Consider the following 18,307-nt stretch of genomic DNA (forward strand, 5'->3'; position numbering starts at 1 on the left):
TTTAAATGTTTAATACAGGTTCTCTCTGTCTATATGAACAACTCAAGTGGTCTAAAGGTATGTAGCTGTAAATGTGCTGGTCTCTCTCTGTACTTTCTATAACATATGTTGACAGCTATTACGTGTGAGCCTTCAACTGTACGAGGCTAGTTACAACAAATGTTTATACTTCTGTATGAGGCCATGGATAGCGGATAAGTCATAACACATGCTATACCGCTGTATCATCTGAATAAGCGACAACACTTTGAGAGAGAGATATGTTCCAAGATCAATGCTGTCATGAGAAACACAGTTCCATCTCTATTTGCAAATTTACAAAGCTGAAAAACACGAAACACCTAAACATTCCGATCACACGGAACCAACAAAAGCAAGAATCTCATAACCACATAATGATTGAAGGGTCGATGAAGCGACAGTTTTATTACGTCTTTGAATACCTTTAAAATAGGATACAAATAACCCGCCTTTTATATTTTGGACTGCAGTATGGAACAGCTGGACTTCTGGCGAGACAATTCAGCACCCAACACTGGACTCACTCGATCACAAGTAACGACTACGAGAAAGTTAAGGAGATATAATTTAGTTGTCCTGAATGTTCACCTCAGTGGAGAATAGAATAATAAACTGAGTCGAGTATAAAAGCTGAATGCAAGACTCACAGATAGATTGGTAGCTTGCGTAAAGTATTGCACAATCTGCATGGTAAAGCTAACCTGTGATGGTCTCTGAAGATTATGACGACATCATAATTGACAGATTTGTGGAAGGGCTTCCTGGTGAGATGATTTGACATAATCAGGGATTGAGAGATATTTTCTTCCGTTATAGAGACAATCTCTATCATTATGAGATTCCAAGTAGCAGCTTTTAATTATTCACGAGAAGGAAAGAAGCCTTAAGAAGTAGCTATAGTGGCTTGAACCACGACGAACTATATTTTCCCTCAGTAACATGTGGTATTGAGAGAAGCAATTCATTTACACTTGTTTCCTCTGAACAGAGAGGATTATTTTTGAGACAATTATAATTCATCTTTCTCGAAGGCATTCATTAAAGTATTTATATAATTGAGTGATTTATGTTATCATTTTCTTTTATTATTCTTAATACAACACTTACAGGCAGTTTTGTGTAGAAATTATGAAGGTTTAAAAAATCAAACAAAATCACGTTACTTATCCTTCAATTCGGTTCTTTTTGAAGTTCACGGACATTCATTTTAAGTTTATTTTTTTTGTTTTTATAGAAATTTTTCAACATTGTTATAATAGTCCTGATTTGAACTATTTATAAGGAATTATTAACATTTAGCACTTTATTGAAAATGTATTGTTATTGTGAAACATCAGTTTAAATATAAAAATTTCACCTAAATAAAACGTGTAAAAATAATACTTTTATCTTTATATTTAATAGCATAAAGCTTGTTTCTGATAAAAGAAGACAAATTTATACATGCAAATGCTAAAATTTTAAAGTTTAAGAAATAACTGAATTATACTTTTCACGTTCTCTTGTATGTCAACCGAAGCATGCACGAGGTCTGATCAAAACGTTCTGAGACTTATTCTATTACAGATGCCAGAACAGAGGCAGTGAGCTTTTATGAGGTGTGTACAAAATACAAATAGAGATCTACCTCACAAATAAGCCATTTCTCTGGGTCTTATACCCGTGTTACAAGAAACATGTTCATAAACCGACTTATATCTTGTCCATGTTGTAACAAAATGGACAGAAAAGAAGAGCAACGTGTTTACATCACGTTTTGTGTGAAAAATGGTAAAAAAGGAACAGATACTCTCAAAATGTTAAGAAATGTCTTTGGTGATGACTGCTTAAGTAAGGCTTACGTTTATCAGTGGATAAAATGCTTCCAAGACGGTCGGTAATCAGCCAAAGATCACCCACGTTCTGGGCAACCGTCGATATCGTCGACTGATGAATCTGTCACAAAGGTGAAAGTAAAAATCTGAAGTGATCGACGAATTTATAATAAACTGAACATTTCATTTGGTTCGTTTCAAGTGATTTTAACTGAAAAACTCTGCATGCGTCGAGTGTCTGCAAAATTTGTTTCAAGGCTTTTGACGAATGACCAAAAGTTTCACCGTCGACAAGTGTGCAAGGATTTAAAAAAGAAGGCTATCAATTGATCCTAACTTTATCAACGTCATTATTACTAGTGCTTAGTTAAGGATACACAGTTATGACCCTGAAACGAAAATTCAGTCATTTCAGTGGATGTCTTCATCATCATGACATCCGAAAAAAGGCACGACAGTCTCCATGAATTTTGAAGACAATGTTCACGTGTTTTCTTTTATGTTCTTTAAGAATTCGTACCTCATGGCTAGGCAGTTAACTAGGTATTTTATAAAATGGTCTTTTATTCCCTTCAGAAAGAAAGTGAGAGGAAACCATCACGAGCTGTGGGAGTATGGTCACTTGTTTTTTAATCATGATAACTGTTCTTCAAAAACTGCTGTGTCTGTTCAAGGATTTTGTCAGAAAAAAAAACTTTCTATGATACCTTTCGTATTCTCCCAATCTTCCCATGAGCGATTTCTTTGTTCCCAGAAATAAAAATTAAGTTGAAATAGAAGAGATTTGATGACTACCCATGATAATGTAACAACATCACAGTTTTTCAATTCATATATTTAATATAATTTCTTCATTTCCTTGTCTATAGGGCTGAATACTCAATCTTCACTGTTTTTACACATATAAAACTCTTTGATTATATATATATATATCTTTTGTTATTGATTATTATTTTAATGTTTATTAACAATAATATTTAGTTGAATCTGGTGTTTCATCCATAGCCACCAGAGGGAAATATCAACTTTTATGACACATTATGATACAAAATACGAAAATCTCATTCTTCTTTCCACATTTTCTAGTTTAGATCCACCCAAATAGGGATTTAGGTTCAAGCTATTACAGAAATGTACGAAGAGAGGTACGGTGTTCTATATCTCTATGCCACTGCCTTGATTCTGAGGCCTGCCATGATCTGATGGTTTAGGCACTCGAATCATAATATAACAGTTGCGAGTTCGAATCCCCGACATGCTCACCATTTCAGCTATGTAGGAGTTATAATGTGACAATCAATTCCACTATTCGTTTGTAAAAGAGTAGCCGAAGGGTTAGCGGTTGGTAGTGACGACTAGTCTTACTCTGCTAAATTGGAAACGGCTAGCGCAAATAGCCCTCCTATTTCTTTACGCGAAATCAAAAGAAGGAAAGCCTTTCATTTTGATGTTCATTTACCTAATTGTAAGTTCTAAATTAACCAAATTATTTTTCTTAGTAGCAGTGAAGAGTAATAAATAATTAAAATTATTTAAATAAACACATTTAAACCAAACCATTAAAATATATCCCCAAAGTGTGGTGTGTTGTTTCAGATTACTGTCTACCAACATAAATATTATTTTTAGTGGGGTTCTTCTTAGTATTCTATGTTTTTACTAGAACAAGATGCAGAAGAACAAAATTTTAACACTTCTTTCACTACTTTTATCTATTAATGTAAAACAGTCATGAAGCTACTGTTATATATTTATTCTAACAAAGTTTGGGTTGTTTTGTGTTGTTGTTTTTTTAAATTAATGTTAACGGCATTTCGGAATTTAAAAGGGATGAAATGCTGACTACATAATGACTGCAGTGTTATTCTTTCCTTCTAAATGTTCGGAATAACTAATGCAAAAGAAAAAGGTGAAAGTGAAATCCAGTAAATAAACACTAATATATTAAGAATGGCTTGTGCGTGAAGAGTTATATTCATTTTCGTTGATAAATATGTGAAAGTTTAAAGTGCGCAAAAGAAAAATGATATATTTTTCTAATATTTACATGTAATAAAAATAATCATATACATCTTCACAAATGTAGTAAAGAGATAAATTATTTAATAATGCGTTTACTAAGAGATGTTATTAAGTCTTTATGATGTACTAAATGAAACATTGATAACAGAACTAATAAAATAAAATTATAACTTTCTAATACATTGGAAATAGCTGATTTTTTATTTAAAATTGGTGATATATATTTTTTTTGTAAATTTTAACGTTCACTGTAGTACTAGTAACTGTGAGAGAAATAACGAGAAATTAAATATTATTCTCGATATCATCATCTTGTAGATAAATTTGGCGACTAAACAAAAGTAATAAGAAAAATTCGTTTAATATTCCATAAGTCATAAAACACCTGTAGATCTTTATGTAATTAGAATCTAATAGTATCCCAAGATAGCTATAATTAATTGTAAAAAGAAAAGAAATACGCATGTCATTATTGGTTAACTTTCGTGCTTTTACGACAATTACGTATTTTTTTGGAATTTCGCACAAAGCTACTCGAGGACTATCTGTGCTAGGCGTTCCTAATTTAGCAGTGTAAGACTAGAGGGAAGGCAACCAGTCATCACCACACACCGCCAACTCTTGGACTACTCTTTTTTCAACGAAAAGTGGGATTGACCATTATAACGCCCACACGGCTGGGAGGGCGAGCATGTTTGGCGCGACTTCGGTGCGAACCCGCGACCCTCAGATTACGAAGCGCACGCCTTAACGCGGTAGGCCATACCAGGAACCCAGTTTCCTAATATCAAACTCTCAATAAATACAAGTTCACAGATAATATACATAGACGCTCAAAGGTAGTTCTGTTGGATGCTATTGCTTTAAAAAACTATACTGAGAAAAATAGATGTGACAAACAACAATAAAAAACCCTCAAATAAATTTTTTCCTGCAAAGCAAATCAACAGATAAGGGTTGTTTTCCTTCATTGCTTCAGGGACACTCTTAAAGCACTTTCACATAAACATACGAGATATGTAATTATGAAGTTATGGGAATTAGTTGGAAGTTGGGTATTGAACTAGAACGTGAAGGTTTAATAATAACAACATTTTAGTCCTGTGATGAGAAAACTTTTCCAGGGTGATGTTTTATACATTTTTTATCATTCTCTTGGGCCTTCTGAATTGGCCAATAAGAAGTTAATTTGATGACAGATAAGTATAAAACCGTAGGATATCTAACTGTCTTCTCATTCGGCATCTTCCACTCACCAAGGTACAGAGTTTGTTAAGTAGAAACCTGTATGGTAAGCTTATTTCTCACTCTCGTTGGTTGTTATGATAATTTAGTAAGCGTGTTATTTTACAAAATTATAATTATTCAGAATTTATTAGAAACCAGTTCACAAAGAACCTGACGATGACCGAAGAAGGTCGAAACGTTCTTCGCTCTTCTCTGTAAAATATTTTCTCAACCCAAACGAGCCGTTTTTGCATATAAATTTCTAGTGGATACAGACCTCAACTTGCAGTCTGTTGGTTGTGATTTGAAATTGCCCTAAACTAACATCCTCGTCCTACATCATTTTCCAAAGGGCTAGCCACCGATGATAAAATATCTATCCTTACAAAATTATTGGCCAACCCCAAATTAGTTAGGACTAAAATCGTAATAGATAAAAATGGGTTGAAAATGGATGAAATCAATGTGTGTTTGTGTAACCCGTAAAGGTAAAAATAATGTGAAGATTGACGAACAATACTATTAAATTCTACACTAATCATTTGTGCTTATTGTTATAATATTGTATTGGAGCATGAAACGGAACTATATCAACAGATACAAGTAAAGTTAGCTTTGTGGAGATAATGGAAGACAATTTTCCATTCTTCTCATAAATGATACATTTCTATTATTTTTTCGGAGATTCTATACTTCTTTCGTGAAATATTAAAATAAAATTAAGAAAATGTTTCATATATAATAATAATAAAGAAAATATTTGAGAAATGTACCCCATTCTTATACTGTTATAATAAATATTTTTATTGTTTATTGATGTTCTACAGAAGAGAAAAGAATAGAATATAAGTGTTGATTATATTCAATCTTTTTATTCAGATCGAACTGCTTCAAGAACGACATGTTCACCGACTGCATCAAGGTTCTACTTCTTGAGTCTGAGGAACAACAACTAAATAGCTTGGTGAGAAAATTATTTGGAAAAAGAAACTAGTATCTTCTCCTGAAATGGAATACATTATAAGATAACTTGTAACTTGATCCAAGCTTCTGTTGAATTCATAAAATAAATGAAATATAAATAAAGATATACTTCCAACCAATGCTGGCTATGTTTTATAAAATAAAACCATATGATTTTTATGTTATAAAGTTACAACTTATATTATTATGAAAATAAAGTATCAAAAACAAATATTTTTGTATTATACTGTCTTATAAAAACGTTAACAATTTCACAGAACATAGAAACACAGATATAAAAGAACATTTAAACAACTTTAGATTATCATCAACGAGGAATAAAAGATAAAGTGAAATAAGTTCAAGTTTATGAGAACAGATTTTTAGAAAATAAAAAATACTAAAGTTGCTGATTATCATATTTTTAGTTCCTTTTTTATCTAAACGTTTTAGATCTATTTTTTCCATTGTGCTAATTTAAATGACGCTGTTGTCATATATTCTTTCCAAGAATGTTTGGCTCTGTTGAAAGAATAATAATAAGGACATTTTAGAAACTTAAAGTGTTCAGACGGTCATTATTTAGTAACAACAGTGTTATTCTTTCTATTTATCTTGCTCATACAAACTATATTACCTGAAAAAAACATCAGGTTAATATATAACAAACGAACACTAGTATATTAACGGTGGGTTTTGTTTATGTTGTTATATTCATTCAACTAACAAATATGTGAAAGTTTAAAGTGCATAACAAATGATATTTAATTTAGAGATTAAAAGTAGTTTCTAAATTTACGCATGATAGGAAATGTTCAAATACGTTTCCATGAATCTATTAAATTTCATCTGCCCTCCACTTCTTAAGGATTAAACATATAATGCCACGTTTACAAATAGATTTTATTAAATTGTTATGATACATTTAATACCAGGTTGGTAATATAATAAATAAAAAATATTTATCAGTTTCAAATTCACTGTTTGATTTATCTTTAGAAATGAATTAGTTTTTCTCAGGTGACGTCTGGTTCTTAACTTGTTGCTTCTAGTTTTCTTAAAATTTACCCTTTACTTTAGTACAAGGAATAGGATGAAAGATGACGAAAAATATAATATTATTGTCGATATTCTTACTTTGTAGACAGGTTTTCTTCTAAATATAACTAATAAGGAAGATAAACATCCTATGTTCATAAATAACTTACAGAAGAAAAAGTTATCTAAAGATATTTTATTCGATTCTAATAGTTCCAAAACTTGTACAGAAAAATAAAGATATAAATTCACGGTGTGAAAAACAAGTACAACAAGCATTCAAAAATAAAATTGTTCTTTATTGCTGCTTATCCACTTTTAAAGCTGACCTGCTTGAAGAAATAATTCTGTTCTATACATAAAAATAAGAAATAAACAACATTTATGACAGAAGTTGTCTCAAGTACGTATTAAAGTAGGATGTGAATATAATAATAACCACAAAATCACAGCTTCAAGTCGGTAAAACATCAAACAGGAGTAATTTTTTCCATATTTTTACATTTCTATCAGGCCCTGTGAGTTAAGTAATAGATGAATGATTTGATGACAGAAAAGTATAAAACCCAACGATATCTAACTATTTTCATATTCTGGTTCACAATCCAGCAATATTCTATAATCAAATTTTAGTGAGTCAATTGTTTAATATTTTGGCAGAATTGCACGTTACAGCTTAAAAGAAACCCAAAGTATATTATGCTCTCATTCTAGAGCTCTAAACTTTATATAAATGTTATTTCGTTTATTTGCATATGATAATGACAGTGTATTTATCACCTTTTTTGATATTTTCATATTTGAAAGGTAATTCATTTCAAAGGAATAGGTTGCTAAATTTATGTATGCAATTTACGGGAGTAAATTTTTGAAGCCTCGGGGCTAAACTTATTTCTCTGTTTCGTTGTATTTGTGGTGTTATAAGGTTATATTCTGACGTGTTAAAGTTATTTGACTTCTACACTAATATTAAATGTTTTTGATAGCGTATCGTTATAAAAATATTTAATATTGTCAGTTTTATCGGCTAAAAAGTTCTATATCCATGTGATTATAGTTTCATTAATATTTTCCTATTTTAATTTATATTTTATGGCATTATATCAGTCCCTATCAAATCCTTTTTAACATCTAAAAATACATCTAATGTGGCTTGATTATTATTAAATTATTTACATAGTTAATACAGTGTAACATTATAAGTCTGATTGATGTTATTTTTCCATAAGCTTACAAAGATAGCGTAACAAACTAATGGAGCTAAAATTTCCTGGATTTAATCTGTTTATTTGTTTTATAGATATTACAGTGATTATTGCTTTTTTCCACGTGGCTAGATAGTAGCCAGTTAATAATGACAGATTAATGTTTCTTACGTGTATATTGTTTTTTTATATACTGTTTTTGTAACAGGAAAGAAACACAACAAAATGTAACTTAACAAACGAATCTCGGTAGGATTGGAAGGAGTGTAAAGCATTGAAATGAAGTTATATAAGCTGATCAAGAAATATCAGTCAATAATTAGACAGATGGAGAGAAAATATGGTGACGACGTATGTTTAAACGCACATGAAAGGATAAATTCATAATTTTTTGTGTTAGAGTTAAAGTTAGAGATATATGTATATAATTCACTCATAGAAACCACGAAATACGACATCAAAAGAAAAAATGAATGAATAAGATATTTAATATTGTGTAACTTGTAAAATATATATACAAAGTACTTCTGAATGTTTTTTAACTTCTAAAATATCTGTGCTCATAAATTTGAACTTTATTTTTTATTCCTTGTTGATGATAATCTAAAGTTGTTTATTTTTTAAAATCTGTGTTTCTATGTTCTGTGAATTTATTAATATTTTTCAATATATTACATTGCAAAAAATTTCAATTTTTTGGTACTTTGCTTCCATCGCATGATAGGTGGTAATGTCACAATATAAAGAGAAATTGGCTGTAATTTACTTTTATAAAACATAGCCAACAATCCTTAGAAATATATCTTTAAATATGCTGCCTTTATTTCATGAATTGAACAGAAGATTGGATCAAGTTATCAAGCTAACATATTCCATTTCAGCAGAAGATATTACTTCCTTTTTCCAAATAATTCTCCCACCATACTATTTAATTGTTGTTCGTCAGACTCAAGAAGTAGAACCTTGATACAGTCGGTGAACATTTCGTTCTTGAAGCAGTTCGATCTGAACAAAAAGATTTAAGATATTTAACACTTATATCCTTACTCTTTTCTCTTCTGTGAAACATAAATTAATAACAAAATTATTTATTGTAACAGAATAGGGTATATTTCTAACATATCTTCTTTAGTATAATTATATACGAAACATTTTTTTTATTTTATTTTAATCTTTCAAGAATCAAGTACAGAATCTTCAAGGAAATAACAGAAATGTGTTATTTATGAGAACCACAGAAAATTGTAAAGTGTGAAACAATAGATTTATATCAACGTAACTTTACCGCCCTTTACCGGTGGAGCCTAAGGCTATGGTTCTATTTGAAATTGGAGGTGTAGAGGTTTCTGGAACCTGACATCATCTTGATAAAACTATCTTTACTTACTTTACTGATATATTTTGATATAGTTTTATTATATGTGTCTATGTAATATTAGAAAATCAAGAACACAAGGTTAGTATAAAATTTAAGAGCAAATACTGATCAATTTTCACATTATTTTTATCGTTACAGCTCACACACGTACACGGATTTCATCTATTTTCACCCAGTTTTTATCTCTTTATACTTTAGTCCTAAATAATTTGGTGTTGACCAATATATTTGTAAGGATAGATATTTTATACCTCGGTGGCTAGCCCATTGGAAAACCATATAGGACGAATATGTTAGGTAAGGGCAATTCCAAATCACAACCCCAGAGTGAAAGTCGAGGGCTGTATCCACTGGTCTTTTTGAGACTCTGTCTAGCTATTAAAGTTCTATAATAACCAGTTCTTAAAAATTACCTGCAGGATTTGTGAATGAGTGGAACCTGGTAAACATTATAACATTCTTCACAGATTCGATTCAACCGAGCAAGCTTGGTACTGTCGTAAGTTCCCATACATCCTTGGTCAGTAAAACCACGTTTTTCACTTAACTGGGAAGAACATGAAGTTGTTAGAAGGAACGTTAATAATACAGCAGATGGAAGTGATAAAAACATGGTCATTGGCATCTGCAAAGAAACGAAATAATGTTTTGTTGAGTTTGAAAGCCTAAAACCTAAGCGTGAGTTATTTTATTGTTTATTAAACTGTTATTAGTGATTCTGCAAAAAAAAAAATAAGCGTTAAGGTTGCTGTAACGAGAATATAGAATATCAGTAGATATGTCACCAAAGAGTTTATATCAAACTGGTTTCTAATAAATTCTGAATAATTATAATGTAAAATAACACGCTTATAATACCATCATATCAACCCACGAGAGTGAGAAATAGGCTTACCATACAGATTTCTGGTTAAAGAACACTGTGATGTTGGTGAGTGGAAGATTCTGAATGAGAAGACAGTTAGATATCCTAAGCTTTTATACCTATCTGTCATCGGATTAACCTGTTATTGCTCAATTCAAAAGACCCAAGATAATTATAAAGAAATGGAAGAAAATGTCACCCGAGAAGAAAGTTTCTCTTCACTGGTCTCTAAATGTCATTATTAATTCATTCACGTCCTAGTTCAATACCATACTTCCCACTAATTCCCATATGTTTGAAACACCATAATTACATTTCTCGTATCGTTGTGTGAAGAATTGAAGTACTTCTTACTTGGAAACTGCTGCAAGAGTGGCTAAGTAGCAATAAAGAAAGACAACCTTAATATGTAGAACTGTTTTACCAGAAAATTTTTATTTGAGAGTTTCTTATAGTTGTTTGTCACGATTTGAGTGTAAATCTCTATTTTCTTCTGTCCCATTTTTAGAAACGAATAGCATCGAACAAGAACTACCTCTGGGAGTCTCTGTGTATTATTTATTTACTTCTTATTATAAAGAGTTTGATATTACATTATTACCGGAGAAGCACGAAGCTTATTCAATAGTAACATGTGTATTTCTTCTCTTTTTACAATTGATTATAGCTAAATACCATTAGATTCTAATTACATGAAGATGTACAGTTCTTTTATGACTTACAGAATATTAAATTGATTTTTCTCATTACTTTTGTTTAGTCGCCGAATTTATCTATAAGGTGATGATATCAAGAATAATGTTTAGATTTTCGTTATTTCCCATTTTAAATGTCAGCCATTTACAGTTACTAGTATTTACACAGTAAAATTAGACATTAGAATTAAAACAATATTTCCCATTTTAAATTAAAATCAGCCATTTATTCGTATTAAACTTCAATACAATAATATATTTAAAAGTTTATTTGTTTTATTTAAGTTATGTTATTTTATGTTTTATTTATTTTTGATATCCACTTAAGAGCATCACTTATTATGTAATCAGCATTTCATCCGTTTTAAATTCTGAAATGGCGTTAATATTAATTGCAAAAAACAACCCAAACGTTGTTAGATTGTTTTTCGCACAAAGCTACTCGAGGGCTATCTGTGCTATCCGTTTCTAATTTAGCAGTGTAAGACTAGAGGGAAGGCAACCAGTCATCACCACCCACCGCCAACTCTTGGGCTACTCTTTTACTAACGAATAGTGAGATTGACCGTCACATTATAAGGCCCCTACAACTAAAAGGGCGGGGATATTTGGCGCCACGGGGAGTCGAACCCGCGACCCTCAGTTTACGAGTTGCCCGCCTTAACACGCCTGGCCATGCCGGGCCAACATTGTTAGAACGAACATACAATAGTAGCTTTATGATTGTTTTAAATTAATAGAAATAATTTCTGGAAGAATTGTTACAAATTTTTTTCTTCTTCTCCATTTGTTCCAGTTAAAACATAAAATTATTAGAAGGACCACACTAAAAATAATATTTACGTTTATCGACAAGTAATGTGAAAGAAATAGCCACCACACTTATGGGGATGCATTTTAATAATTTCGTTTAACTTTGTGTATTTTAAATAATTTTTAGGTTAATTACTTTTAACTGCTAATAAAAAAATGATTAGTTTATAGCTTACAATTTGGTGAATGAATATCAGAATTAAGGGTTTGTTTGTTTGTTTAAATTTAGTGTAAAGCTACATCACAGATATCTGAACTAGTCTAAGAAAAGATATATATTTGGTCAAAACGTTTTATATGCATAAAAACTGTCAATATGGAATATTCAGACATATATATACACGGAAATTAATAAAATATATTAAATATGTGAACTGAAAAACTGATACGATGTAAACTGAAACTAAATAATTTAAATATTTATGCTTTTGCAGCAAATCTACATCGGTTAATCTGCTGTGTCTCCTGATGAGAATAAAAAACCTGATTTTGGCGGTGTAATTTCGTAGACTTACCGCTGTCCCAGTAGTGTTAATATTTTAAACGACCTTATAAACATGATTGTTATTAAATATCAAAATCGAATGAATGAAATAATTTGAATACAACGTAAAGATACTTATCGTAATTATTTAAGTTCTGTTTGATTTTAATAAAACAATATTTTGTCAGTTGTATTTGAGAATGAAAGAACGTTTTGTGTGTTTTTTGTTATGCACAAACTACACAAAGAACTATCTGTGTTCTGCAAACCTCGGGTATGGAGATCTACTTTTTAGAAGTATAAGTCCTCAGATGTACGACTGTTCCTTCGTGGGAAGAGAAAATCTCATCTTTATTGAACATAGTTCCAATATAAATACTTGAGAAAATCAGTTTCTAATTGATCTAAATTAGATTGTATCATATACATCAGATAGATTTGATATAATTTTTACCGACGTCACTAAAAGTATACGATTTACAGTATTTCTTTTTACCATAAAGAGTTCTTTAAACCCAGTACAACAGGAGACACGTAACAAAAAAAATGTTTAAGAAGATAAAACGTAAGTTTGTTGAATTACTTCTAAAATTTGTTCAGGTATTTCATTGTTATAAATTTACAAATCTGTTTATTTATTTATTTATAGCTCTAATTACTTTTTATAATTGACTTTGGACCAGTCTGTGATTTAATATGTTACGTATCACCATTTGAAATAGCCTGAAAGTTGAATTTAGAAGGTAATTGAATGTCGATACGTACTAAATGTAAAATACGTAACAACATGCTTAAAAGTAATCCTATCTTTTATATACCTAATTTAGCATAGTGATTTCCAATTGGGGAATATCAACTTTTATGTATGGAAGTCATTAAATTAACCACCTATCATTCCATTGAAACGATCTCACAAAATAAACTGGAAAAATTAACCTTAGTATGTATATTTCCGCCTCCCGAGACAGTAAATGTTATGATTACTAGTATATTCAAGTCGTAATTCACAATAGTAATTCAGATGTACTCCCAAGTGTTTATGGAAATAATAATTAGTATTTTATATCATTATGTGATGACGTGTCATTCTAAGCAACTCATTTTTTTTTTCAGAATTGTTTTTAGATTATCTTAGTATTAAGAAGCCAACGCCAATCTATTGAAGTGTTTTTTTCCTTGACGAATTTTATTACTGACAGTTATTTGTATTTAGTGGTCAAGTATAAATATTTTTTCTCTATATGTATTTTAGAAACGACTAGATCCCAACAACAACAGTCTCAGGGAAGGTGTATCATCTGTGGGTAATCAATGAACTAATAAGTGTTGATAGTTTGATGTTATGTAGCTCAAATTGTATTAAACAATAACATATGTATCTCTAATCTCTTTATAGTTTATTATGAACAAATTTGATTTTATACAAACTTGGATTCCCTAAAATCTATACTGGTTTTCAAACATATAGAATATCAAACCAATTATTTTTATTCCTTATGTATATTTCACAAACATTTGAAGTGATGTCAACCAGAAAACAATTTATTTATTTGTTACTCTCCATTCAGCTCATTTTATTAAAATAAAAGTAAGAATTTACAAATATATTATACCAATTTAATGTTAACAAAAAGCCATTTCCTCAGAGAAACAAAGTCATGTCAAAACTTCAATCAAACAGTTTATTTCAAACTGATAATTGAATTCTATCAATTTTATTCCATGTATCATAAGAAACTAAAACAAGTAGTTTCTAAATGATGTTTTATGACTTTAATCCTTTAATAAGTAGAAGTTAAAAGACGTTTAAAATATTTATTGTGACTGATCTGAATATTTATTATCATATTTACACGTTCAAAACAGATTTTATTGTGAAATTGTACATACGATGTTGTTCACGTAAAACTTTCAAATACTTATTAGTTAAAGTGAATATATCTATTCAAACAATATCCTTTCACTTAGACGTAATATATTAGCATTTGTTTCTATGATTTTACTTGGACGTTCCTTTAGGTACGGCAGTAACTACAAACAAATTATAAAGATCGAATAAAACTGTCATTATTATGCTTATAAATAATCCAGTTCTTGTCTACTTTTATTGCTAAAATTCTACTGTTATGGATTATTTAAAATCCCTAAACATTCTTTTAATACTTATATAACAGAAGTTTCGTGTTTGTTTTAGATTACAAAAGATACCACTGAAATGTGGTTAAATTACTGTTCTACTTCATCTTTTTGTTATAGTAAAACAAACAGCATATATAGGAGGAACACACTAAAATATTTTATGTATTATACGGTAACCTGCATTAGGAATTAGACTTGTGAAACTCATATTTACGTTTTGATTTAAATGTTTTTGTTTTTTCTAAATTTAATGGTGCATCACTTTCCACGGCCACTTAAAAATACCTGTGGACTAAAAAACCTAGGACTGATGGGAAAAAGTCATAAATTGGGAATAACATACTATTACAAGAAACTGTATTTGAAATAATAAATTTTTCTAAACACTGAGACTTGAATCGTTCTTTGAGCGGAAGCAAAGAAGTAATTTGTAAGGGTAAAAATCGATGATTTTTTAACATAATGAAGGGTAAAATATTTATTATTTATTATTGTCGACTAATCTTGGAAAGGCAGTAACTATCATCAGCTTTGATATATACAGGCTAGCTTGAAATATGTGCTTATAAAACCAGTTAATATGTTCGTTCATTTTCAAAAACAAGAAAAAAGAGATGGAAAGTGAATCGTAAATGCATAATACTGAACATAATTAAGTATTCCAAAGGGATATGTTGATTATTCCGTTGTTTCTGTTTATACGCGCTCCTCTAGTGTCTCAACGGTATGTCTGCGGACTTACAACGCTAAAAACCGGGTTTCGATAACCGTGGTTGGGCAGAGCAGAGATAGCCCATTGTATAGGTTTGTGCTTAATTCAAAACAACAACAACTCTTTATACGTACACACGTATGTATTTTCAATTATAAAATATGTATTAATATGTAAAAGAATTATTAAAATTGATTTTATGTTGTCTGAAGTTTGATGTTGATATTTTATGTGTTTATTATTAAACACCAAGCTACATAATGGTATTGAAGCCAGGTTTCTAACAGAATAATTTCTCAAACATAACGCTGTGCTGCAGGCACGATGGTAACTGAATATCAGCTCAGTTTTCATCTCTTCCTTTGTTTACATAGGTTTTATTTTGTGAGCCACATTTCAAACTCATTTGCCTCTGTTTTAATGTTAATATTATTGGCCTTCCCTACTTTAGTTTCAATAAATTTAATATTTTTATGTTACTTGCATCTAATCGGCCAAATGTATGTTATGTTTCCTACCGTTTTGGACCTAGCATGGCAGGTGGGTAAGGTACTCCACTCTTAATCTAAACATGGCGGCTTCGAATCTTTCTTCCCTCAGATCTGCTCCTTATTTCAGCCGATAGGACGTTATATGTTCCAATCTATCTCAGTATTCCTTTGTACAAGAGTAACATTAGAGCTGGCGATGAACAGTGATGACATGCTACCTTTCACTTTCACTGCTAATTTACAAAAGGCTGGAGCCGATAGCTCGTGTGTACCTATGAACAAAGTTAAAAACGAACCACCTTCGATTTATAATTTCCTGATATATTGCAATGAAATATATAACGGATATTTAAACTATATCCTGTAAAAAAATCTATATTTTGGTTTCGACTTGTTTTTTGTCGTATAGACCTGCGTGATAAACAAGTCATTCATTATGTTATTGTATCATCAGTGTATTTTCACACACACACATATATATATCATATATGTAGGCTAAAATATTTATTTTATTTGTAATTCTCTTTTTCCTTGTCGAAACACTATTTAAACATATGTAAAATATATTAAAAGTTCTGATAAATCAAGACACCATTTCGTGCAAATAAAATTCACACGTACAAAATTATTCAATAACAAGAGCTTAAATATGAAGAAAGTCATGTGAGCTATCGGTCTAACATTTGCACTACAGCTTTATCTAAGACTAAACATGGACGTTTATAGTTTGTTTTTTTTCATTTGAATTATAGATAGCTTATTTAGTGCATCAAATTTATAAGGTGAAATAACTTGCTCATACACAAATATTGTTTAGGCCAATCAATGTAAATTATCCGTTTCTAGCTAAAGTTTTATAAAGAATCAAACGTGTGGACGGTTATTAATGATTATTAATTAACACCAATTATAGATTAGCACAATCTTTTTAGATGTTTTATGAAATTACCTTAGTTCAAGAGCGTCAAGTGATATTAGTTTAAACAATAACCATAGATAATGATGCTAGATGAAGCTTTAGTTATTGGAAGGGGCTATGCCAATAAACTGTTGATCTAAGTTCCATGTTACTGTACAGGAAAACTACCACTACATTTTTGGTTCGTTCTGTAAAAGATTTGTTGCAAGTAAAAGAGCTGAGTGTTTAAAGGTAGAGTGGGTTACTTTCGATTACCATTTTATGAGTTTGCTTGCTTTTGAATTTCGCACAAAGCTACTCGAGGGCTATCTGTGCTAGCCGTCCCTAATTTAGCAGTGTAAGACTAGAGGGAAGGCAGCTAGTCATCAATACCCACCGCAAATTCTTGGGCTACTCTTTTACCAACGAATAGTGGGATTGACCGTTATATTATAACGCTCCCACGGCTAAAAGGTCGAGCATGTTTGGCTCGACGGGGATGCGAACCCGCGACCCTCGGATTACGAGTCGCACGCCTTAACGCGTTTGGCCATGCCGGGCCATCATTTTATGAGTTGCTGTAGTTTGTTGGTGTGGTTAAGCGGGAAACATAAAAAATTAAACTAAAATTGGAATCCAAAATGGAAGGTTGCCGATGTCTCAATGTACCAGTCAAGCGTCTCCATTATATTAATTATTTCTATAGCTATCCTAATCCACAAGTTATTTAATTTCAACTATTTTGAAAACAAATAGTTTTAATCTAGCTTTTTAGATTCATTTCTTTCTGTGTTTTTATTTGAAAATATACGTGGTAATATATTGGGTTGAGGAATAATTCGTGAGCGTTTTTTCAAGTTAAAAAAATATATTCATAAATGAAACGCTTTCGCAAAATATTTCATATCATTTGGTAGATAATGTTTTGCTCTAATAGATGGTGTGTTTGATTTTCATATGCTTTTTTTCATATGTAATGTGTTCATGCATTGAAGTATTGTATAGTCTTGCATGTAATGCTTGAATGAAATTATTTAAAAACGCTCACGAATTATTCCTCAACCTAATACAACATAATTATGTACACAGTAAGTTTCAATCCATACAAATAGAACGGTTAAACTTTAGTGAATTATTATTACGGACGTTATTATTTCTACGAGGACAATAAATATTTTATTCGATAAAAAGTGAGCTTGTAAAGACGTGAAAAGAGCCAAGATAATAGGATGTTAATTCAAGTGAAGTGTGACAATATCAACTGTAAAAAAACATGCTTGTTGTTGTGATGAAATTTTAAGTTCCACACCGAATATAGGACTCAGTATTTATTATAACTTTGTAACATGGGTATCCGAACCTGGTTCTTAACCATTAACTACAGAGGGGCTTTTAAGAATTTAATGGTTAAATGTTTATATTAATTGGGACAAATCTTTCGCGTCATAAGTGTCTAGTGTTTAATGACAAGCTATAACATAAGACATTGAAAACAAAATTACCACTTTTATTTAAATTGTGCGTGTTTCACATTTCTGTCAA

General features: G+C 30.7%; 1 protein-coding gene across 1 annotated transcript; it reads right to left on the bottom strand.

Annotated features, from left to right (window-relative positions):
* Positions 1-9,088: 9,088 nt before the first annotated feature.
* On the bottom strand, positions 9,089-10,606 carry LOC143235547 (crustacean hyperglycemic hormone 6-like). Its single transcript, XM_076474073.1, has 3 exons — positions 10,564-10,606; positions 10,082-10,293; positions 9,089-9,295 (listed from the first exon to the last, which is right to left on the bottom strand). Exons 1-3 carry the CDS (start codon positions 10,564-10,566, stop codon positions 9,181-9,183), a joined length of 330 nt encoding a protein of 109 aa, XP_076330188.1. The 5' UTR covers positions 10,567-10,606; the 3' UTR covers positions 9,089-9,180.
* Between the last annotated feature and the right edge of the window lie 7,701 nt (positions 10,607-18,307).

The sequence above is a fragment of the Tachypleus tridentatus genome, chromosome 1, assembly GCF_004210375.1.
Source record: "Tachypleus tridentatus isolate NWPU-2018 chromosome 1, ASM421037v1, whole genome shotgun sequence".
Lineage (NCBI taxonomy): Eukaryota > Metazoa > Arthropoda > Merostomata > Xiphosura > Limulidae > Tachypleus > Tachypleus tridentatus.

Coding starts and splice junctions, on each gene's coding strand:
- LOC143235547 (XM_076474073.1), bottom strand. Junction 9,296..10,081: donor CTCATTCACAAATCCTGCAG/GTAATTTTTAAG, acceptor CTTTTTGTTCAG/ATCGAACTGCTTCAAGAACG.